Consider the following 25,000-nt stretch of genomic DNA (forward strand, 5'->3'; position numbering starts at 1 on the left):
CAAAGTGTGCCAAGAAAACATTCCCACACCTTTACACCACCTCCACCAGCCTGGACTGCTGACACAAGGCGGGTTGGGTCCATGGGTTAATGCTGCTGGCGACAAATTCTGACCCTACCATCTGTGTGCCTCAGCAGAAACTGAGATTCCTCAGAGCAGGCTACAAGGTTCGATATATTGCGCATTCTAAGATGCTTTTCTGCTCACAATTGTACAGAGTGGTTAACTGAGTTACTGTAGCCTTTCTGTCGGCTCGAACCAGTCTGACCATTCTTCATTGACCTCTCTCATCAACAAGGCGTTTCTCTATACAGACTTGCTGCTCATTGGATGTTTTGTTTTTACTTTATTGCACCGTTCTGAGTAAACTCCATAGGGTATTGTGCATCAAAATCCCAGGAGATTAGCCATTACAGAAATACTCAAACCAGCCCATCTGGAACCAACAATCATGCCACGGTCAAAATCACTGAGATCACATTTTGCCCACTCTCTGATGGTTGATGTGAACATTACCTGAAGCTGCTGGCCAGTATCTGCATGATTTTATGCACTGCACGGCTGCCACATGATTGGCTGATTAGATAATTGCATGAATGTGTAGAAGTACAGGTGTTCCTAATAAAGTGTTCAGTGAGTATAGTAATATTTTCTGCAGGTTTGCCGATTGAAACATGACAGGTTGTGACAGGCCTTGAGTTTGTGGTTTACTCCCTTAGAGCCGTTGCTTTGGGCAGGTATGGACACAGCAATTACTTTTGGGTGTAGACCAAAACAACTGCAAGAACATGATTCAACTCTGATTCGAATAATTCACAGGATTATCAAAACTTGACAGCATGGTTCTTGTCTTGCCCGTTCTCACACACACCCTGCGTGTGTCTCTGTCAGTACGTTTACATGGACAACAATAAGCCAATATTAACCCGATTAAGACAATACTCTGATTAAGAAACTAGCTTGTAAACAGCGATTATTGTTTACCTTAATCTGACTAGTCATACTCGAAGTAAAGACAAATTGAATTAAGACATGTGGAGTATTCCTGTTTTAGTCGCATTATCGAAGTGTGTTATAGATATGTACACACCTTAATCACACTATTAACATCGTGTGAGAGTTTTCACCACATTTTGCGACAGGACACGTACACGCACGGCAGTGCTCAACCGTTTGATGGCAAACAAGAGAGCACGGCCTACTATATATTAGCAAAAACACATGTATCTCGGCTACTATGTAGTAGGTAATTACGTGGTTTCAGATGCAGCCCACGGCTTTAAGCAGTCGTCTGTTTGCACGTATAGCATGACAAATAATTAACTGCACTTGAAGCTTTCATAAAGTTAAAAATGAAACACTCAAAACTGTATACGGTACCATAATGAAGACCAACTGTATGCCGATACGTGAAATTCTGGAGGGAACGTCGATCGGCGAGGCGTAGGGACATAATGACGTGTGTCGTTAATTGATCTATGTTCTATAACATGTAAAACCTGAACATGAGACAGTATTGTCTTATTCAGAATACGGTCAATAATTAGATTACTGATGTCCATATAAACGTAGTCAGTATCTCTGGTTTTTAAAATAAAATGAATCGCTCTGTTCGGGGCTAAACAAGCAGATTATTTAACGTAACACCAGTAAATGAATGTGAAGTGTTGATTTTCAAGCATTTCCTGACCATTTTATGCCATTTTATAAAATACAAGTGTTGACCATGTGGTAAGAATTGCACCAATACAGGCCTCAACATCTGGTGTTACCAATACAGTAGCAACTAGCCTAAGCCTAAAATGTACATGTTGAAATTGTTTTTTAATTACTTAATTTGTTTGTAATTTATTAATTGGTAAAGCTGTATTTGCTCTTAAAGTCTTGTGTGTTAAATGAGGAGAGTGCTTCTCCATGAAATTCATACCCTAGAGCACTTTGTGGTCAGGCTGCTCTGCATTTCTCTGCATTCTGTGCTTCCTGTGTGATATCTCTTCTCTTCCATGGTTTGTCTTTATTTCTGATAAGCAACTGTTGGTAAGTCTAAACACCAGAGAGCAAAGGCCTGGCACTGAAGCCTAATTAGCATCGTATCTAAGCCGCATTGGGGCACATAATCAGTTTTGGGATTAGCATTAAGATTAGATAAGGCATTATCCATCTTGCAGTGATTGAGGTCCAGCTTTTTCAGCTCAGTTTGTAACACTAACACATACACACACACAAAATCCTGTCCAGGCCAGATTCTTAAATAGTCTGAACCTGCTCACGGCACCACCAGATGCTTCATTATGGAACAGTTCTGAGCAAAACAAGGAAAAAATTTAAATTTGTAGCAATAACAACTTACAATTAGTGATCAAATAGTCAGTATTCTGTAATAACTTGTATTTCTAGCATTTGCATTTAGAATTGCATCCAACATCTTTCATATCCTCTTTTGGATGCTCTCAGGTTTGACTCTGACATGCTGTTTTGTATTGCTGCGTTGTTACACTCACATTTTGTTTTCATTAAAAAAATTATTTTCTGGTAAATAAATTGTACAATTAGAGTATTTTTCCTCCTATAACTCATGCGTTATGCAACTTTTGCACTCAATTGTATGCATTATGGTGTTCAGAGTGCTGGGGGTGTTTGTAGGGAAGAATATAAGGTTGGGAAGGTTACTTTGAAAATACATCCCATGCCACATTGATTGCCTGATTTAAAATTGTAATCAGTGACAATCAAAAGTTCCCAAACCCAGTAACATCTCCTGATTACATTCCACTACTTTTTAATTACTTGTCATATAAAGTAAGAAGAGTGGCACTGTGGCGCAGCAGGTAGCGTTGCTGTATCACAGCTTTAGGGTCTCATTATGATGCTTGAGCTTACAATCTGTGTGGAGTTTTGCATGTTTTCACTGTGTCTGGGTAGATTTCCTCAGATTTCCTACCATCATGATAAGAAACTTTAAAACTCTAGGTGTGAATAAGTGTGTGTGTGTGCGTGGCGCTCAGCAATTGACTTGGCAATTGAATGGTCCTATTTAGTGCCCAGTGTTCCTGGGATAGGCTCCAGATCCATTTCAGTCCTGATCAGGATGAAGCAGCTATTGAAGATGAATGAATGAAAAAGTAAGAACATAAACTTGTAAAAAGTGTTGTTTCTAACCAGTCATAATAACAGATATCGTCACTGACTACGTTTACATGGACAGCAGTAACCTAATTATTGACCTTATTCTGAGTAAGACAATATTGTGATTAAGGTGTTTACATGAGTTGCTTTTAGAATACTCCTTTAAAGTTCAGGTTTTACATGTTATAGAACATAGCTCGATGAACTACGCACGTCATTACATCAACGCGCCACACCGTCCGACGTTCCCTCCAGAATTTCACGTATCAACACACAGTTGGTCTTCGTTATGGTACCAGTTTTGGGTGTTTCATTTTTAATTTCACGAAAGCTTCAAGTGCAGTTAATTATTTGTCATGCTATATGTGCAAATAGACGACTGCTTGAAGCCGTAAGCTGCGTCCCAAACTGCGTGCTTACATATATGTATTTCGCCTCCTATATAGTAGGCAAGTACACGGTTTCGGATGCAGCCGTGCTCTCTTGTTTGCCGTCAGACGGTTGAGCGCTGCCATGTGTGTACGTGTCCTGTCGCAAAATGCGGTGAAAACTCACACGACGTTAATAGTAGGATTAAGGTGTGTACATATCTGTAATACACTTCTATAATGCGACTAAAACAAGAATACACGTCTTAATTCGATTTGTGTTTACATCGAGTATGACTTCAGTCAGATTAAGGTAAACAATAATTGCTGTTTACATGCTAGTTTCTTAATCAGAGTATGTCTTAATCGGGTTAATATCGGATTATTGTTGTCCATGTAAACATACTGACTGTTACTGTTCACTATCTTCTAAAAAAAAATTTAGTTTTGTGTTTTTTATTTATTTTTTATTTTTTTTGTAAAAATCTAAACTTAAAAGTAACTATTCTCATTCTGTAATATAATTATTACGGCTATTTTCCTGTACCCGTAACAGATAAATCTCTGTTTTTGAATGCGTACAGTAATGCCATTATCTGGCTCTTCTGCAGTCCTGAGTACAGCATTATTTTGAGTAGATATATAGAGAAGCGGTTCGCTTGTCCCCTGGAGAACAGACAATATGATGAAGTGTTTAATTTGAGAGTGGAGGTTGGAACGCACAAGCATGATGGGAACGTCACCTTGAAACATGCACACATTGTCTCTCTCTCCCTCGCACCCACTCAGCAGCTCTGATTGGAATATCATTCATTTGAAAATAGTGCAGCCATTGTGGGTAGGCACCTGCTGGGATGTGCAGGACAATGCAGCTGTCACTTGCCTTCTACATGCTTCCTTTTCTTCCTGATTAGCTTTCAGAGACTGTTCAGTTGTGTGTGCGTGCGTGTGTGTGCACATGCTCAGTGCAGAAAATGAAAACGTTGAAGGGAATTGAAAGACCTGCACTTTATCCTCTTATCACTTGAAGTGTTCTGCCATATAGCTTTCTAAATATTCTTGCTCAAATTTATTTATTCCCCCCCCCCCCAATTGTGAAGGTTAATAAGAAGATTTTATTGTGCTGTGAGTTGCTGTATTGGCAAGAATTGGTCCAGGGTCAGAAAGTTGATCTTGATTAGAACTCATGCAGATGTAGCATGTGTTTGGATGAATGAAATCCTGCCCTTGACGCTTCTCTATTTCTGTATTCAGCCACGAGTTGATACTTTTGCTTCCGAAAGTGCTACCCCAAGCCAAACCTGTGTGTCCTTAGCATGCGGCCTTGGGTATATTTTGAACCCGTGAGTTCAGCGCTGTGCCGATTTCATAGTAAAAAAAATCTTTATTCGAAGGGAGGAACCCAAGAACACGTGCAGTGGACCGATCGAGAAGGACACAATGGCATATAAATGGAATGACAGGAGATGGAGATAAATGTGAACGAGCAGGTTGGGTCTCTGAAGCCACATTAATGGACACACGCTCATGAGATGAAACAACGATCAGAGAGACCTTGCTTAATGGAGACGTCACCATGCATTCTGTTCTAGAACTGCTACTGAGCCTATTTCAAAGCTATCGGAGACATCACAGGCCTTATCTCTCTCTCTCACACACATGCATTCCCCTGGTGCAGCACAGAACCCGCAGAGCGCTATCATTTACTGGTTTACTACACACCGCAGACCTCTTGTGATTCAACGAGTTTCGCTCTCTGCGGTTTGCCTGAGAGGCGAGAGTGGCAAAAAATGCCATTTCAGTCAATGTAGGTTGTTTTGTTGGTTCGTGGTTTTTAAAATGCCATTATACACAGTCAGAGAATAAAAGTGAGCTCTTAAGAATTTTGAGATCTTGAGGGCTGGCAGATGGCTCCAGTGTGGACTAACTGGTTTGTTTGAGGACCTTCATGAGTGTAAGTGTGTGAGAGAGACTGCTGTGGTTCTGGCCAGTGTGTGTGTGATGGTGGTGGTGATGTGGTTTGGTATATGATACCTGTGATTTTGTTGTACACAGCATCCCAACTTGGAGCACTTAACAGTGATCCTCGGCCGCTGTTAGAGACGCATGGTTACTGTAAAGCTCTTGGGATTGCTCCTACAATGGCTGGGTAACCTTTCACTGTTTTCCACTTCTTTGCCCTAATTATAACTAATATATTGCCCATTGCTAAGCTTTTTGTAAACCTTAAGCTTTTTAAATATCTAATTATGGTCTAAAACATTTTATTTTTCCCCCCAGAGCATCTATTTTAGTAACGATACACAGATTTACGTTCCGTTACAGGTTTAGTGTTTGCTGTTAATAGAGTTCAGGTACTCGATCCCACAATCTCCATTTATTCACCCACACGGAGCCTCCGTAATAAAATTGACACCATAAAAGCAAAAGATTTTTTAAATAATGTTTGTAACATTATATCACATCCTTCAAATCCCACATTAGAATGTAGGGAATTTCCTTTCCATTCGTTTCTCTTAGCGCTGCAGGTAAGACTTCTAGCTATCACTACTGTCGCATGGGAGTTTGTGTGTTCATGAATGCCTGTTTTCACTGGAAGAATCCATTTGACTGTTGCTTTCGCGTGATGTATAGTTACATATATAGTTTATATGTAACTTTTATATAGCTTATAGCTTGTATGTATACGGTACTATATACTACAGGTTAGTCTTGCAAGCGAACTTCTAGCCAGTGTAAGAGAAGAGCCAGTGATTAATCCCGTAACTAAGCTGACTTTTGTCATGTTAACTGTTTGCCCGTGTACTCTGTAGCTGATTTTGATGATGATGATGATTTCTACAGAAAGGGGTTCAGAGCTGTGTTAGTGTGTGCATATTGGATCACTGTACTATGAAGAAGCTTTCCCTCCCAGATGCACTTTAACAGACATATTGGAGCTGAGCTTGGCATGTTCCAGCATTGCAGACCTCTCACACAGAATTTGGGGGTTCCTCTCTCTCTCTCTCTCTCTCTCTCTCTCCTTAATGAATATTCACCCAACTTCAACGAGAGCTCACTAAATAATATGCATATATATATGTGTGTGTATATGTGTGTGTATATGTGTGTGTATATGTGTGTGTATATGTGTGTGTATATGTGTGTGTATATGTGTGTGTATGTGTGTGTGTGTGTGTGTGTGTGTGTGTGTGTGTGTGTGTGTGTGTGTATATGCACACGCACGCACACTCACTGCTGTGTGGGGAGATGCTTTGATGTTGTGATCTGAGGAGGAGATGCAACCTATAAATAAAGCAAGCTCCCCGTCTCACTCTCTTTCTCTCTGTCCTTCTGCGTCTTATTCTTTGGGTGTCTCTCTGCATTTCTGTCTCACTCTTTCTCTCTCTCTTTAAGCCGAGTATTTCATCTTCCCTGCAGGACTGAACTGGGTATAATTTTTATCTGCCTGCTAGTCCCTTTTGCTCAGGGGAAATAGAGCATTGGAGAAAAATAACATAACGTGTACATGCACATGTAGACACACACGCGCACGCGCGCACACACACATGCACACACACACACACACACACACACAGTGTTAACGAATAGAGTGTTGTCACCCTACTCCACTTTAACCCTTCCTATTCCACCAGACTGTACTCCACAATACTCCACAATACTTCACTCTACTTTTCCATACTCCTTTACTCCATCCTTCTTCACTCCACTCCATCCTGCTCCACTCCACTCCATTCTTCTTCACTCCGCTCCATCCTGCTCCACTCCGCTCCATCCTTCTTCACTCCGCTCCATCCTGCTCCACTCTGCTCCATCATTCTTCACTCCACTTTACTACATCCTGCCGCACTCTGATCCATACTACCATGCTCCACTTCACTGCACCATGCTCTACTCTGCTCCAACTTACTCCACTCTATTCCACCTTACCTCTTTCACGATTTCACTTCGCTCTACTCCATCATGATTCCACTCAATTATGCCACACTCCATCCTGCTCCATTCTTCTCAATACTGTGCCAGTCTGCCTCATCCTGCTACACTCCACTCTACTCCACCATACTTTTCCATACTTTCCAAACTTATTCTTCCCTACTCCATATTACTCAATCCTGCACCAGCTGACTTTTCTTTCTTTCATTCCCCCTCACTCACTCACTCACTCACTTGCACTCGGTCTGTGTTTCTGTCTGTCACTCTAATTGGAATCGTGTGGCGCCATGCTCAGTTTGATGACTGAGTGGGAGTGTGCGTCATGCCGCTTTGACAAGTGCTCTGCAGCTCTTTGATAAAGACTCTGTCTAAGCTTTCTCCCAATCAGCACTGCTCATCCCTTCTTACACACTTACTTGCCTCTTTGGGGAATTCTCTTTTGTGTGTGTGTGTGTGTGTGTGTGTGTGTGTGTGGGATCTTGTGTGCATGTCCGTGATGACTATTGCAGTCAAGTCCCAGGCAGTGGTTTTTGAAGACCTAGAACAGACTGTAAAAATAGAGCTCCATACAGAAGTGTGAGAGTCAAGCTCTTCCTGCTGCTCTGCCAGGTCCTCCTGCACACTCTCCACGTTCCAATTATAACTCCCTTCAACAGGGGGCCTGCTAGAATTTCTGTCAATACCAGTGCAGGTTAGGTTTCTCGATAACAAACTAAATTATTAATGGAAGAGGGAGAGAGGTGGAGAGAGAGAGTGAACACGTGTAGTGTTTACTTTTATTCATAACTTGAAACGTAAGACTGAAGTGAGATGGCTTAATGATATTCCGAATAATTCTGCCAGATTGTCAGATTTGGTTTGCAGTTAAGACCGGCGCAAGAAAGAACTGAGAAAGAAATGTCCCCCCCCCCTTTCCATATGATGGATTTCTAAGGAGAATGAGCTGTGCTGTGTATGAAGACCATTGTTCTAGGAGACAAGAGCTGTAGGGAAGGACGGGTCATGCCTTTCTGATGTCTGGAAGTGGAATGACCTCACTGTGGTTTCCTATTGATTGGTCCTGTGGCTGTGTGCTGTCTGGCAGAGATCCCGCTCTTGTGTCTGGTCAGCGTCTGGCCAACACTGGCACTGGAAACTTCAAGAGGTGTAGAGAAAACAAACGTTGGGGCTTAAGGGGAAGGAAAAAAAAAACACTTAAAGGTATTGTTTAGTATCGTGTGTGTGTGTGTGTGTGTGTGTGTGTGTAAGTCTGTCTGTCTGTCTGTGTGTGTGTGTGAGTATGTTTTTGTTGTGTTGTTTTGTGCAGCAGTTGTTTCTGGTAGATAATTGTCCCACTTTTCTGTCTTTGGATTAAAACATATGCTGAATAAATGACTGTAAATGCAGCACCTGGCTTTACACATAGTTTTTTTTTGTTCTCTAGTTTGCTACAGGGCTTTTCTCATGCAACAGGCCAAGTACTGTATTTGTGCCCAAGTGCTTCACTCTCCTTGACTATATCAAGTGCTCTCTGAATATTTCATTCCATTAAAAAAAGGCTTGTTGTGTCGAGAGAAAGTGTCAATAACAGTATTATACGGAGTGGAAAGCACTGTAATGGTTCATTTAAGCACTTTTTCATGACTGCAAAGCTTTAATAGAATTCAGATTGGCACTCCCACCTCTTACAGCATCAAGTGTTTTTTTTTTTTTGGATACTTGCAGAATTCCAGAAAAGACTAGCTGCTTGAAGGGGCTGTAGTGACTCTTGAGTGACCTTTCTCCTCCTTTTCCTCCTCCTCCTTGTCAGTTTGTCTAAACCCCAGAGCCAGTGGCGGATACTTTCTCTCCCTGTAGGTTTAGCCGACTGGCATCGATAGCAAGATGACTGTGACCTCGCTGCTATAGACCAGACACACACACACACACACACACACACACACACACACACAGAGATTTCGAATGGCACAGAAGCATTCATTTAGAGCTCATGCTCGTGCCGCTGCCCTGATAGAGAAGAGAGAGAGCAATGATGATTCTGACACCATCTATTTGCTCCTAATCCCAAATGAGGCCAAGGATGCTGTCTGTCTGCTGAATTGATTCTCTCTGCACATCCATTACAACAAGTAAACTTACTGTCAGTCACACGGTCTCAACATGCTATTGCAGTTTCTGACCATTTCCAAAGTCCTGCTTTTATCGGCTCTTACACTGCAATTTCCAGGGACATAAAAAAACAAACTCTCTAATACATGGCGAACATTGTAGTCCGATGTTCCATTTTAGCAAGTAATCTTGAACCTGCAGAATTTCTTCACAAGTAGCTCTTAAGTAACTCTACTTAAGTAGTATAAAAAGATTTTTCTTTTATCTGAGAATGCCTAATAGAGGCTCTGGGGTGTGGATGTATGAGGTGTGTGTGCATGTGTTTGAACTTGAAGTGGTGATTTTAAAAGCTTTTAATTAGCAGTGCTCTCAAACTCTGTGTGTCTGGGATGTTACACTTCTGAAATTTCACATTCTCTTTCGCAGCTGTAGGGGTCGTTCGAAGATAATTGCCCAATGTTGCACGATCCCAGTTCTAATTTAGTACTCCAGCAGCAGAATGGGCACCCACTGAAATCTAATTAGTAGGTTTTCTGACTGTCTTGGCTGTGAGATGGTTAATGAAATGGCTAAGAGCATTGAGCAGGTGTTCGCACCACCAGCGTTTACCACAGACCCAGGATGCAGGGCCAATCAGTTCACCATAGCTTATTTTGGCTGTCCCTGAGCTGAGATCATACTAAATGGAGGCACAGTCTTGGGTCTGTGTAAAGGTACAGCCATGTCTGAATTTGTGTCTGTGTTGCTGGTAGTTGGGTTCTTTTGATTTGATGATTCTTTGAGACCTGTGTGATGGGTATCATGGGATCAGTCTCTGGCTGCACGCTGACGAACTGACCCACCGTCAGCAGGTTACAACTGCACACTCTGATTAGAGAATACTGCCTTTGTAAAGCTGAATCACAGCCTACCTCTCCTGCCCCTGTTTTTCCTGGAGCTCCTTAACGGACTGGATTAAATACACAAACACACGATATATAGAGTTGTTTGTTTCTTTGAAGCTGACTGTGTTCTAGATTCTGACATTTTCATTAATACAATTCACATGCTCGAGGAGGGAAATAACTTCGGCCTTGTTTTTAAAGACTTGTGCTTCATTTGCACCTCGGTTTCTTGGCCCAGCTGTTCCTCGGGCTTGCTAATCGGCTTCGGAATATCATTAAAAAAAGGTCCAATCTGCCAGGCAGTCATTCCATGTGAGGATTTAACGGTGGCAGTAAGATGCGATAATTTGCAATGTAAACCCCCCTCAGGCAAAGTTCTTTGGATGCTTATATGCACTATTCCCATTTGTTAGTCGAACAGCCCTTCTCATCTGTTCTTAAGATCTAGAAGCTTCTCAGGGGTACTAGAAGTGTTTGGGGGGGTAATTTCTGAAAGCCACTTGCGACAGTGTGCAGTCTTCCCGCAGATAGTCTAGCGGTGGCCCTGTTAATTGGCACAGCTACAAGCCGGTCCTTGCCGCAGTGGCTTGGGGGTAATGGGCCGTGGAGAGCTCACGCACTAACGTGTCTAATCATGTTTGAAATGACACGGGGGCCCTGGGACACATGCCTTCATTAAATGTGGTGATGTATACGAAGGGGGCAGAGAGGAGGACCTAGTCAGGCAAGGGTCCCATAGCATGTGAGAAGGGAGGCTCTGCTCCCAAGCCAGAGATAATGGAAGTATCAGATCATAGCCGCTTCTCCTGAAATGTCATAATACTCATCATATTTAAATGTGGCCCTTGTGGTTTTAGTCAGTGTAGCAAAGCCAGAGTTGTTACACTAGCCTGATGTAGATCTCTTTAAGATGATCGCACGTGTGCGTTAAAGCACAGGCATTTTCCAGTTATCAGAGTTACTCTGCACAACTAGGGACGTATCAGACAAGAGAGGCACACCTGACGGCCTAAGTGCAACCCCAAGCCTCGGCATTTCCAAATGAATGTCACATAATCAATCCAGAACCCCGGAGGCTCTCTATCCTCAGACTCTAAACAGCTAATGCCCAGATATCCTCCACTGCATGGGCTTGCCTTGTTCCCCTAACAACAGCTGTCATCTTGTCAGCGCCTCATATTTGGCCAAACAGTATTTTAAATCCCGACTGATTACAGATTGGTGAGACTTTTCAAGGACATAGTGTACAAGTCAAGCGAGCAGATTGTTTTGTGGGAGTACATGTGGGACTGTGTGTGTGTATGGAGGGCCTCTGTTAGTGATAATAGTGTTGTGGTGTATGGGTTTTACAGTTTTGGGTTTCTTGTTTTGCTTCTGCTATTCATTTTGTGACCTGCTTTCGAGGATGTGGCCTCATGTCTTGGTCCCATGGTGTGCCAAAACCATTCAACCAAGGTTAAAGTTAAATTTTGAGCTCTTTGAGTTTGCGGTTATCAGCAGCAATAATAAGACACATTAAAATATTGTATTACTTATTTGTGTAGCTTATAGAAAGCGTAAACTTTTAATTGAGCCCACATTCATGGCTGTGAGTCAAAGGAGGCATCCATTTTTGTCTGCATATTTCCAATATGAGTGATTTTTTTTTTCTTTTCCCCCATGTCTGGACTTTATTAAGACTTGTTCAGTTTATGTCTATATGCCTAAGTTAGTTAGATTCCAGAATTTTTATTTTTGAGTAAAAATTTGTACATTTCTGGAGGCACTTCTATTTTTTTCTCTCACATTTTACCTACTGACAGCTGCATAGTTACAGCTACTGAATTTAGAAAAAGATCAGTAAGACTTGTAGTATAGTAGTTGTTGAATGACATTAAGGATTTGAGATAATTAGTGTCTTTCAGGAGGTGTTAAACAAGGGGAAAATTTTATGCAAATCACTTCGCAGTTTAAGATTTAATGTCAGACTAAACAAGAAAAGTGTAATATGCCCAAAAGTTTCTGGACATCACACCCATATGTGCTTATTGAACATTCCATTCCAGATTTAGTTTCCCCTTTGCTATTATAATAACCTCCACTGTTCTGGAAAGGATTCCCACTAGATTTTGGAGTGGGGTGTGGGGGTTTTTCCGTTCAGCCACATGAGCATTAATGAGGTCAGGCACTGATGTTGGTTAAGGAGGCCTGGGGCGCACAGTGTTCTAGTTCATCCCGAAGGTGTTCAGTGGGGTTGAGGTTAGGGCTCTGTGCAGGATACTCGAGTTCTTCCACTCCAACCTTGGCTGGAACAGGTTTGAGCCCCTTAGTTCCAGTGAAGGGAATTGTAATGTTAGAGCATATGTAGACATTCTATACAATTGTGTGCTTCCAACTGTGTGGCAACAGTCACTTTGAGGAAGGCCCACATATGGGTGTGGAGGCCAGGTGTACACCAACTTTTGGCCTACAAGGACGTAAACATATGTAAAGAATCTTTGAGTTGTACATGGCCTCATCTTAGTGCATGGCTCGTCACATCCACATGACTTTACAAATGAAACTGAACCTGAATCCAAAGGTTTGATTTCTCTGGACGTCTCGCCGACACGATTAGGAATTTAACTGAGCTGAGCCTGGAGTTGTTCAGAGTGACTGTAGTGATGGAGGCATGAGAGTGAGCAGCGAGGGGAAGTAATTAAGGCCAAATCCATTTAGGTCATTTAATTAACCAAGTGACAAGTCCACTAGCTTCTGGAGCCTATCAGTGCTAGAATCAGTCTCCAGTGCTGAGTGAGGGCTCTTATTGGGTATCTATTAATGACTGTGGAAATGCTCTGCGGCAAAGGCTGATGTTATAGAAAGTACCGGGAAGTACTTGGGAACTTGACATTTGGTTAAAAGAAAGTTGATGGGAAATTTCAGGACATTGTTCACGTAACATTTTTCCCTGTATGAAGCCACAATTTTCAACATATAACGCCACAAATGAACAAATATCTAGCATTAAGCTGAATCATTGATCTGCTTAAGATCTTTCAGATCAGTGTCATATTGTTGATGACTACCAGTGCAGTGTTGGTCAGTCTCTCTCTCTCTCTCTCTCTCTCTCTCACTCTCACACACTCTCTCCCTCTTTCATTCTCACACTCTTTTGATCACAAGATGTTATTGCGATGGAGCAGAACCAGTGTGTCTGCTGTACTCTATAATAAATAATAAATAGCTCACAAAAAAGACATTATTGCGGTAGAGCATGTGGCAGTGCTGCATAATTGCTGTTTGTTTGTGTTCATGTGGAATGGTCCTTACTGCTTTGTGCAACGGTGGTGTGTACATGTGTGAGAGAACGTGAAAGGGCATGTATTTTGTACCATGTGTCAGCGCAGAGCCCGGAGCCCAGACTGTTAGTCTGATAAGGCAAGTGACAAGCAAATCCTTGACAAAGAGCATCTCAGCCCTTGCTTAATGTGTCCTGTAACCTTTCATTAGCCTTTAGTCGGTGCTGAAGCAGGGGGTCTGGGGGTGTGTGTGTGTGTGTATAGCTTGTGTAGAATGCATGTGTGTGTAAGTTATATACTTCATACTTTACATGCTTTTCTTATAACCTCAGAATCAGTGATTTTCTGAGCTTGTAAAAATATTTTACCGGTAATTATAAGGGGGGGAAAACACAAAAAAGGTTTGTTATATTTGTTTTGTTTTATTTATTTAGTGACGTTAACCTCAGATTTATATGTTTCAGTAGTATTCAGTAATACTTTAGGCCACTGGAAAAGACGGAGTATCTTTCCAAAAACACAGTGTTATTATTCGAGTGTAATAAGCCCAAGCATGTGTAAGGACAGATACTGTATATTTATGCAAATATATTTAATACATTATTCCCACAGTGTCAGGATTTTTTTCCAGCTGAAATAACAGAATTGGGGTGAAGCATGTTAGCTAGCTGAAACTGTAGAACAGGGTTTTAATTCAGCTGGGGTATATATTTAAAAAAAAAAAAAAAAAAAAACAGACATAATGTTTTAATGACTTGTGATGTTTGCTTGTGATGATCTAACAAAATTAGTATGTATATTTACTGACCCAATTATACATACATACATACATATATATATATATATATATATATATATATATATATATATATATATATATATATATATATATATATATATACAGGTGCATATTGTGGAAATACAGAATTTGTAATACATAAATGTCGACCTTCTGAAAAGTATGTTAATTTATGCACTCAGTACTTGGTCGGAGCTCCTTTTGCGTGAATTACTGCATCAGTGTCGTGTGGCATGGAGGCAATCAGCCTGTGGCACTGCTGAGGTGTTATGGAAGCCCAGGTTGCTTTGATAGCGGCCTTCAGCTCGTCTGTATTGTTGGGTCTGGTGTCTCTCATAGATTCTCAATGGGGTTCAGGTCAGGCGAGTTGGTTGGCCAATCAAGCACAGTAATACCCCCCCCCCCCAAAAAAAAAACTCTTCCTCCAGACTCTGGGACCTTGATTTCCAAATAAATTGCAAAATTTACTTTCATCTTCCCCATGATTGTGGTTTTGTACTGAACCAGACTGAGAGATTCAAGTCTCAGGAAACCTTTGCAGGTGTTTTGAGTTAATTAGCCGATTAGAGCTCTTCTCAGGTCGACATTTCTGTATTATAAATTCTTTTTCTAATATTTTGAGATACTGGATTTCCGTGAGCTGTAAGCCGTAATTATCAAGATTCAAACAAAAAAGGCTTGAAATATTTCACTTTATGTGTAACGAATCTATTAAATGGAATGTATGAAAATTAAATTAAATTACGGAAAAAATAAACGTGTGTGTGTAAGTATGTATGTATGTATGTATGTGTGTGTATATATATATATGTATATAATATGTGTGTATACATATGTGTGTGTGTGTGTGTGTGTGTGTGTGTGTGTATATATATATATATATATATATATATATATATATATATATATATATATATATATATATATATATATATCTCAATCACTTGTTAAAGCGGCCCCGTCACGCTATATACAAGTATGTGCAAATGCGTTCTCCTAGAAGTAAACAAAACTGAGTGCGTACCTCCCAGTATATGACCATGACAAGATTGGAATATCTGTAGGCATGTGTATTTGTATATGGGTGGGTATGTAAATGTGTGTATGTGTGCACGTGCACGCTAACATTGACGATAATTCATGAAATAAAAGCAGCAGACACCCACATTTTCAGTTTACAGCCATGCGATCATTGTTTGACCGTGCTGCTAAATGCTTGCCTCGCTGTGGAATGTGAATGAGGGTGGAACGTATGAATATTGATAACAGTGCATAATTGTGTTGACCGAGTCTGTGATCCAATTCGATCTCTGTAGGAGAGTTGGCATCTCAGCCTGTCCTATTCTCCCTTCCAAATCTTCAGCCTGTCATTAATATGTAAAGAGGAAAATGTTTCACTTTTTTTTTTTTTTTTAAAGAAACTTTCATGCAGGTTAGCTGTAGTTTGTTTACTAAGGAGCAGCTTCCTGCTGTCCGTCTGGCTGTCCAATTAGCCTGCAGAGTAAACAAGGCATAGCATTAGCATTTCAGCTCAATCTTCATCTGACACAAACACTCAGTCACTCATAAATAATCCAACTGGAGGGAAATGCAGCTCAAATGTACGTTGTATCAGACAGCTGAGCCTTTTTTTTTTTTAATAACTTGAATCTTTTTTCACCCCTGGCCTTTTTTTTTTTTTTTTTTAAATCTGTTTGAAAATGAGATTTTCATATGTCCCTTCTGGCCTTGTCAGATTTGGCAGAGACAGGCGCTATCCCAGCAGCCTTTGTTGTTAATTGTGTTACGTCACCTATGAAAGACTGAGGTGTTGGAGTCAATGAGCCAGGTGTCCGTTCGGTCAGTAGTCTCGCACCCCTTTTTTTCTGAGCTATCTTTCTCCAAGTTATCTCTTAAGCGATCTCAAAGCTGTGGCTGATAACAGTTATCACAGCTGTTCTCCTCATGGGGCCAACTCTCAGGATGAAACTTCTCAATGCACTGCCATGAGGGCCTCTGGTGGCTCCCTAACCTCCACTTTACTCAGGATGACATTCTGCAAATGACACCGAATCAAAAACTAAGCTTGGAAAAAAAAACATGTTCGTGTATGGGAAAGCCTCTCCTAAGATTTTCTGTCAAAGTAGTAGTTTAACAATGCAGCAAGAAGTGCACTTCAAGTACCCGGTTGTTGCACTTATTCAACCGAAAAAGCGAAGTGTGTCACAGAATTGCTTACGTAGCGGAAGAGCGGAGCTACCAGGAGCTGACGCTGGCACAGATTTGCTCAGGAAAAAAAAAGGAGGGTGAAAACTTCAGTAAATGAATTTCTTCATTTTACTGATTGTTACCTTGGTACGGTGAAATTCATTTTCATGGACTAGCGGCGTCGCATTCCGTGCGTTTGACATCAAGCGGCTTATACTTCCGGTTAGCAAAAACCCACTAGTCTTCCATTTGAGACGACACTACCTTTCTAAATTTCGTGCAGTAGACGATAGAGTGCATAGTGTAAGTGTATAGCGTGTAGTACATCATTTGGGACACAGCTTTTTTTCATATAATAAGGCGATATGAGCTCATTTTGCTTTTATAATCAAATACCACAGTTAAGGATTGCCTTAAATGAAGACCTCTATTATGATTATATAATCATTACAAAATAAGACTGTCCACGATCATCCCACTTGGGGAGATCCACTTCACTGCACTCCCACCAGTTTAACTCCTGGGTTTTTTTTTTGTTTTGTTTTGTTTTGTTTTTTTTTACTTACTGAAGAAGAAAAAACAATCTTTCAAAAGAAAAGTATAGTGTAGGTTACTAGGTTGAAGCTCCTGCAACATGTGTGGATGGTTTCAATTTGATTATATGGGAGTATTTGAGTATTCTGTCTGGACTTTTAATGAGCAGAATCACTTCTTCAATCTTTTATTCTCTCCTGTCAGACATCTAATTAAACTTTATTTCACTGATGCAGAGAAGATTATATATCATCTTCTGCACCGCTCTCAGAGTGTCATATTGTCATGCTGTTGCACCTACCATTACTCAATATACAAAACGAAGCCATCCATGGCATACGCCTACTTCTTCACACACATTTTATATATATCTAAAGTGGTGGGTGACTCCATACAATCTCCTGTCCTGCAGTACATACTATATATGCCTTTTCTATCATGGTGTTTAGGTCACTTTTTTTAATCTCATGTTCTCTGTGTGTTTCTTTCAGGTGGAAGGAAGTCCGCTGTGGGTCATGCTGTGGGTCTGAGCGCTGTAGTTGGTGCTGAAATGCGGTTGGTTTTTGGGTTGCGGCCCCTGCTGGCCCTGACCCTTAGCCTCACTGGCCTGTTACTGCTGTCCAATGTTGCCACGCCCTTTCCCCAGGACCTGGAGCCAATCAGCATAGTTGGGAGTGAGTGTGAGTATTAAAAACTCATTCTTAGGATTTTCTGGATTTTGTACCATAAACACGGTTGTATAATTTAATTACGTTCTTTTCAGATGTGGGCAGTTTTTCAAAATGTTGTGCAACTCGGTTGGAGTTAGATGTATTAGATATTAGATTGTATAAAACATACACCTTTGTCAGCGTTTTACGTTTTTATTTTTTATTTTAGATTTTTCATCTTTACTGTTTTTGTAAGGTCTGTGCTATTTACTAGTTTTCTTGTCGAAAGTAGCCAAAACAAGATGAATTGAATTTCATGTCTATAGTGTTCTATAAATCAGAGAATATGTGAAACGTTCTCCAACACTTAAAAGTGGTCAGCTTGCCAAACAATCAGCACTTGGCAGGTAGGTAGTGTTCCCACGCCAAACATATAAATAACCAGGAGCTCCAGTTATAGCTGATCCACAGTCACAGCATACATATCAGCTTATCGATGAGTAAGGAACACTCGTAGTTAGGACGATGGTTCAGTGGTTTTATATTGACAGTTGGCCATCGCGATTGTCTAAGCTAATGAAATTTGATAGTCTTAAGCTGTCAGGAGCAATATAGCTAATTCAGGCGTAAAATCTCAAGCTAGAAGTCCCTGAATATTTGGGATGAGGACAACACAAAAAAAATCAAAGCTCCATGTGGAGAGTGTCTACAAACAACAAAATCTAGATGATCTGTTTTAAGCAAGAAAACGCAGGGAGGTCCAGGGAACTTACAGGTTACTATACATGAAGAGAAGAAGACAAGAAGACCCATTAGAAGCACTGAGACACTGGCAAACATAGCTGGGGCTAATAAAGCTCTTCAAGCAAACCGCACGTGTAATGAAGCCCATTTATCAGCTGTTTGCACCTGTGTGTGCACGTGCACGCATACGAGTCCTTGTGCATGTGTGTGTGCTGCAGGCTCACAGGGGTAGCCATTACTTATACAAATTCTCTGACCTGTACAGGGATCCTGCTAAAAGCGTGCACTAATTAAAAGCTGCTGTTTACACCTTTCGGGGATTTAGAGACGTCTCTGGTGGAAGAATATTACTGCAAGCATATCAGACATCTCTCCTGATTAATTTGATGGTTGCAAGGATAAACAGAGGAAAACTAGTCACTGCGTTAGGTGCTGTAGCTGTCTACTATTACTCATCCACACACCTGCAATGTTAACAGGGACAAGATGACAAAGCAGGTCTGTAGGTCTTTAGACACATGCAGGTTAACCATGAAATAATTGGCTTTAGCTTGATTAAAACTTTACTAAGACCTTGTTTAAGAGTACAGATATGAAGACTTTTTTTTTAATGAATAACAAGATTGCATGTACATTTTCATGTACAGTTATTTCAATGTTAACCTTTAGAGCCACATATTCATTATATAATCAGTGACCTGACATAATGTTAGCTAAAGAAACACAGAGAGACATGGCTTTAAGCAAATATTAGCTTCACTGTGATAACATAGAAGTCAACAGTAATGCATTACAAAACCACCGACTGATCTACTGACCTACACCAGTAATATTTAAGAATATTGAAGTATCTGTGACATTGTGAATAAAATGTCTTCATGTGATTCATTTATATGCTATCTTGTACACTTCTTAGTATTACAGATACTCTATTAAAGTACAAACTTTACTGTTCGCAACACTGACAGTAATCATTGCAGTCACATTGAACTCATTTTAGGTAACGGGCCACATTACACTTGGTCCAATGTCAAGTGGGCAGGACCAGAAGATTCAGTTTGGTAGATGAATAACACATCAACAACTCTTAAATGTTATCTGAATCTGAAAGATTCATTCTGGGCACACAACCAGCCTTCCTTTGGAAACGGGGACATTTTGTCAGTAGTTTAGTTTATGCTCATAAGATTATTTCCATAATTGATAGAGACTAGGCCTTTTTTTTAATATTTCAATTCAGTTGAGGGCTCGGATCAGAACCTTTATTGAGCCGTCCTCAGCTCGCAGGCTGCATGTTTGATACCCCTGCCTTAGGTGAAAGATTTGGTCTCAAGTTAGCTTTAAGTGTCAAGTCAATGTGGCAGCTGACAGTGTAGTTAACCATCTTAGGGCCTATTTACAATGCAGCACAAAGTGGAGTTTATGGCCAAGCTTGATGCTGTGCATCAGCGAAGCTTCAGGTAAACACTGACGTATATGCTGAAGTGATGTGACCCTTCTTCTGCAGGTTTTTTTAAATCCATGAATTAATAGCACAATTGCCTCAAATACATTTGAAATTTAATCAATAATTTTCTTTTAAGTGATATAGCATAAACAATTTCACAAGTAGTGCTGTTCACTTTTTAGAGAAAGGAAATCCATTAAAAATACATGTAATATTTTATGAAGAAATTGATTTTTTTTTTTAAAAAAATATATAAATCAGTTTTAGTTCTTTGTAATGCTGTTAGTTTCTTAAGGTAGTGTCTGTAATGTCTCCTCTGATAAAACTCTCGCATCCGAACAGCTGTAAATTACCAGTACAAGTGACCCCCCCCACACACACCCCATTAATCAACAATAATGATTACATTATTGTATCACAAATTTATTTACAGAAAACTAAAGGTGTTGTGGCCAAGCAGTAAAGAGAAAGTGTGTATGTGTTGTAAGCTATGGCAGCACAATTTATAAAAAAAAAAAAACATTCTGAAGCATCTATCATCCTGGTATTGCTAGAATTGTTGGTATCAACAATAATTAAGTTCATGTGTTGTAGTTCAGTAAATGTGCTTAATACCAACGAGTGAAAACGCTTCAGAAATGCTTTCGGTGTGAATGAACTTGGTTTAAATTTCTTTATCGTTTCCCCTAGCACCTTTCAAAACAAAATTACACCCATGCTGTGTTCTATTATTATTCCTACAGTATAACATGTTTTTTTTTGGCTTCTTTGCTTTACATTCCCATGTATGTTCTGGTTGGGTATATGTGCCCTGTAGTGTACACGCTCACATTACATGCACCTATGAAGGGAGACACCTATGCAGCTGCAGAAGTATAAACCACACCTTAGCATCTACAAGAAGGTATTGGAACTACAGTAAGTAAACAAGAAAGAGGAAGATAGCACCAGAAAGTGATTGAAATACTAGACAGATAGCTAGGTTTATAAACTAATACACAAACCTGTTGGTAAACGAAATACCTGATACATTGCTAGCTAAAACAACTTCCTAACTGGGTGGATACAAGTTGTATAGCCAGTTGGCTGGGTATAATTTTAGGCTGCTCAGAGAAACAACTGTAGAATATCTTACTAGTTCAGCAAGAAAAACGTCAACTCAACATCACTTCTGAGTCAATTTAAGTTCCAAAGCATTTTACCACCTCTTATCCTCATTTTACCTCACACGTACCACTTACCCTTTTTATTTGCTGGCTCTCAGTTGAGCCTGGAAACGCCTCAGAGAATAATGGATGGCCAGTTCAGAGTTTACTCTGTTCTTCTGGCTCAACAGTGGCTTCAGTACAATGTAAATATAACCCACTTGATTTAACAAGTCTGAATGAATATTCTAGGCTTTCTAGGATGAACACAATTGACATTTAGACTCTTTTTATTCTATTGACTGTGTAAGGCCACTTATTTATTTTTTTTAACACGCATTTAATCATGCTATTTAAAATCTCTTCTGACAAACAGAAACAAAAAAAATAAAAAATCAAGACTGCTGATTTAACTCTGAGTCATGAGATAGAAGAGTGGATATTTAAGTACAGATTTAAATGTCTGCCACTGCAGGGAGCCTAGATAACCACAGTCTCCATGTAACTACACATTGTCCAGGGGGAAGTGGTTAAATGATTTCTTTGTGGGTTTTTTTTTTCCTGTATGTTTTTGTGCCGGAGTGAGAATACTGGCTGTACTGTGATCAGTGGTGAGCGTGCTGAGATCAGATGATGTTTGCTGTGCAAACATGAGAAGGAAATTTCCTGCTGTATTTAAACCCCGAGTTGTTTTTTTTCTCATCGTGTTATACCATGCAGTACCTTTGATTGAAGAAGTCAAACCCACCACTGCCTACATCTGCAGTATTCCTGTCTTTGGAGTTTCAGTATGCTAAAAGTATACATAACCAAACTTCTCAGTACCGTATCTCTTGGGATTGTTAATGGAAAAATCAGTAAAGCATCGTGTGACAATGTTATCACACAATGCCGCAGTTTTCTTGTGTAGGATACATTGCGTTCTGCTTCCTTGCATGGTAAATGGCATGTGCAAAAATGGGATGCTGAGAAGGCCCTAACTCACCTTTCACAGCCCAGCACTGCTGGCTAAATGAAGTCATCACTTTGCGCTGACAGATTGGACGTGCAGACTGAATTTACTCTGCCCAGAAGGGCCTGAGGCTTTCTCAGACCTCACTGTTAAATAATGAATAAAGGATATCCTGAATGAGGAATTGCTTTTCTTTGAGCCTGAGTGTTCTCAAGAGGATTATTTTTAATAAAGCTCTGCTGAGTGGAATGAGTATTAATATCTTAGACTATAGACTTACATCTTGTATAATTAGTTTTGGCTTACATGAATGAAAGCTTTTACTTGTTTGTTCTAAACATATCAGGTATAGCTGTTATTGAAAACCATTGATTACTCTTCAGAGCGCTTAGTTCTGCCTTTTTAATCTTGCACTCGTGCTCTCTCTCTCTCTCTCTCTCTCTCTCTCTCTAAATTTCCCTCCCTCTATATATCTCTCGCTCTACAGTCTCCTACCTGTACCCTGGTTTCCAGGGCAACATGTCGGATAATGACACGGTGAGGCTCGGTCTGGACTTCCAGAGAATGTTGCGTATAAACCACATGCTGTACATCGCTGCCAGGTCAGTCTGTCTTCACCAGTACCACCAAGTTTATGCTGCTTTCCATCTTTGCCCATTAAGTAGAATGATTTTGACCTTTCTCAACCCCCTGGAGATGGTGGAGCTCACATCTCACATCTGTACTTAATCTGAGAGACATGTGATGAGCCTATAATCTTAACCTATTTAATTGCAAATGGATATATAATATTATTTCACTCCCAAAAATGAAAAGGGGGAAAATTTAAAGATTCCATTCTGACTTCACTTTGGAGATTTTGACAACCGGTTTCTAATTATAAACTGAATTGTTTTGGCTTCTATCAGTATAGCTACTGTACATAGATTTCCAACAGCTTGATGAAAGCATGACATTCATTGCAAAGCACACTTAACTAGCAAGGTTTTTAGACAGACTGATTGTTCGTACCACTGTGTTTTTAGTTTGTTTGTTTGTTGTTTTGTTTTTACTCAGAGGCATGATTTAAAAAGTAAATTTATAAATGAAATTTATTTATGGTTTCTTATAATTGTGTTAAACATTTTGGTCAATTTTTTGTAAAGTCAGCCACAGTGATATCAGACAGCTTTTTTCTACTCCCTGACACATTCTATCTGTACTATAAAATTTCATTCATAGCACATCAGCAACAGCAGTTTTTTCAAATGCAAACATTTTCAATCACATTTCCGAGTGATTGAATTAAATGATCAGTTCTTATATGAAATGCTTCCGAGTTTGAGCTATATGTGCCTTTCCGAAGCTTCTGGCATTATAGCTTGCGTTAAAGTAGGTGAGCTCGGTTCACTGTGGCAAGCTGTGATGAGTCACGCACTCCAGGCTTTGGCAGATCTGCGTTCATTGATAAGCACCTTATCCCTTTCTCGTGCATATACACCCATCTACGATAAGGGATGCGCGATTGCGGCTAATCAGTCTCATTCAGCTGAGGTGACTTACAGAGGACCTTGCTCACTCCATATTCTTTCCTTCTATGTCTTTGAGACCTTGATTCCTTTATGTTGTGTGTTACAGGGATCACGTCTTTGCTGTCAATCTCAGCACTTCGATTGAGCAAATCGTCCCTCAGCAGGTAAGCCTCTCTCTCTCTCTCTTTTTTTTTTATTTTTTTCAACGGCGTGTGATGTAATGAGCTGTACCGTGTGGCCCGCAGCACTCTGAAATGAATAGTGCTAATGCTCCCCCTCTCAGGATCCACGATATGGCTCAGAGCACTTAGCTGCCCCCAGCCCTTCCCCTCCTCCATATCTCATCCCATTTCTCCGCTTGTTTGGAACATTAAGGGATTCTAAGGTAGCAGTGCATTTACTGTGAAAGGACAGGGAAGCCAGTAGGAGCGTCTATCCTGTCCTTTTATGATAACGGCAAGCCGGTTATCATGCCGTGGTTCTGCTTCCTGAAAGCCTGAGCAGAGTTCTTCCCAGTTCAGCGGTGTCTCCATGCTGGCAATTTCTGCATTAGGACAGAAATCATCCAATTAGCACAATTTAATGTAGTCCTGTTCGGAAGAGCATTGAATCAGCTAGAAGAATCACATTTGTCAGAAGTAATTTGACTTATGAAACCAGTAGAGTGGGACATATTAAAATGAGTTACCTTAAAATATCTAATCTTTTGCCAAATGAAAGCTTCACGGTGGAATTATTGCAAAATTAAAGCACTTCATAGCAATAGATTAGGAGGACTGTTTTGAACACTTGCCTAAAATAGCATCATCCTTTTTACATTTACATTTATTCACTTAGCAGATGCTTTTATCCAAAGCAACTTACAAATGAGAAAGATACAAGCAAAGCGATATATCAAGCAGAGAACAATACAAGTAGTGCTACCATACAAGATCCATTAATTGAATTCCAGAAGAAGCAAAGTGCAGAGTTTTTTTTTTTATTATGAGTTGGTTAAGTGTTCACGGAAGAGGTGGGTCTTTAGCTGTTTTTTGAAGATGGTGAGAGATTCTGCAGTCCGGATTGAGATTGGAAGTGCATTCCACCACTGAGGAACAGTCAGTGTGAAGGTTCTGGAAAGGGACCTTGCGCCACGCTGAGTTGGAAATGCTAAGCGTCGGTTGCTAATCGATCGCAGATTGCGAGAGGGAACGTAGGCCTTCAGGAGAGAGTAGAGGTAGGAGGGTGCTGTTCCTGACAAGGTCTTGTAGGTGAGCATCAAGGCCTTGAACTTGATGCGGGCAGCTACAGGAAGCCAGTGGAGGGAGATGAAGAGGGGTGTGACATGGGTTCTCTTGGGCTGGTTGAAGACGAGGCGCGCTGCAGCATTCTG

At 40.5% G+C, this 25,000-nt stretch overlaps 1 protein-coding gene across 7 annotated transcripts in view; it reads left to right on the top strand.

Annotated features, from left to right (window-relative positions):
• sema6e (sema domain, transmembrane domain (TM), and cytoplasmic domain, (semaphorin) 6E) overlaps positions 1-25,000 on the top strand; it is a 142,578-nt gene that overhangs the window by 68,050 nt on the left and 49,528 nt on the right. For 6 of the 7 annotated variants that reach the window (XM_053629821.1, XM_053629805.1, XM_053629835.1 and 3 more), the window contains 3 exons: positions 17,671-17,859; positions 22,605-22,719; positions 23,735-23,792. In XM_053629821.1, coding sequence (XP_053485796.1) covers positions 17,730-17,859; positions 22,605-22,719; positions 23,735-23,792 — 303 coding nt within the window. In that variant the 5' untranslated portion in view covers positions 17,671-17,729. The remainder of the gene's footprint in view (positions 1-17,670; positions 17,860-22,604; positions 22,720-23,734; positions 23,793-25,000) is intronic. The other variant, XM_053629828.1, reaches the window with a different exon arrangement.

The sequence above is a fragment of the Ictalurus furcatus genome, chromosome 1 (genome assembly GCF_023375685.1).
Source record: "Ictalurus furcatus strain D&B chromosome 1, Billie_1.0, whole genome shotgun sequence".
NCBI classification, from domain to species: Eukaryota; Metazoa; Chordata; class Actinopteri; order Siluriformes; family Ictaluridae; genus Ictalurus; species Ictalurus furcatus.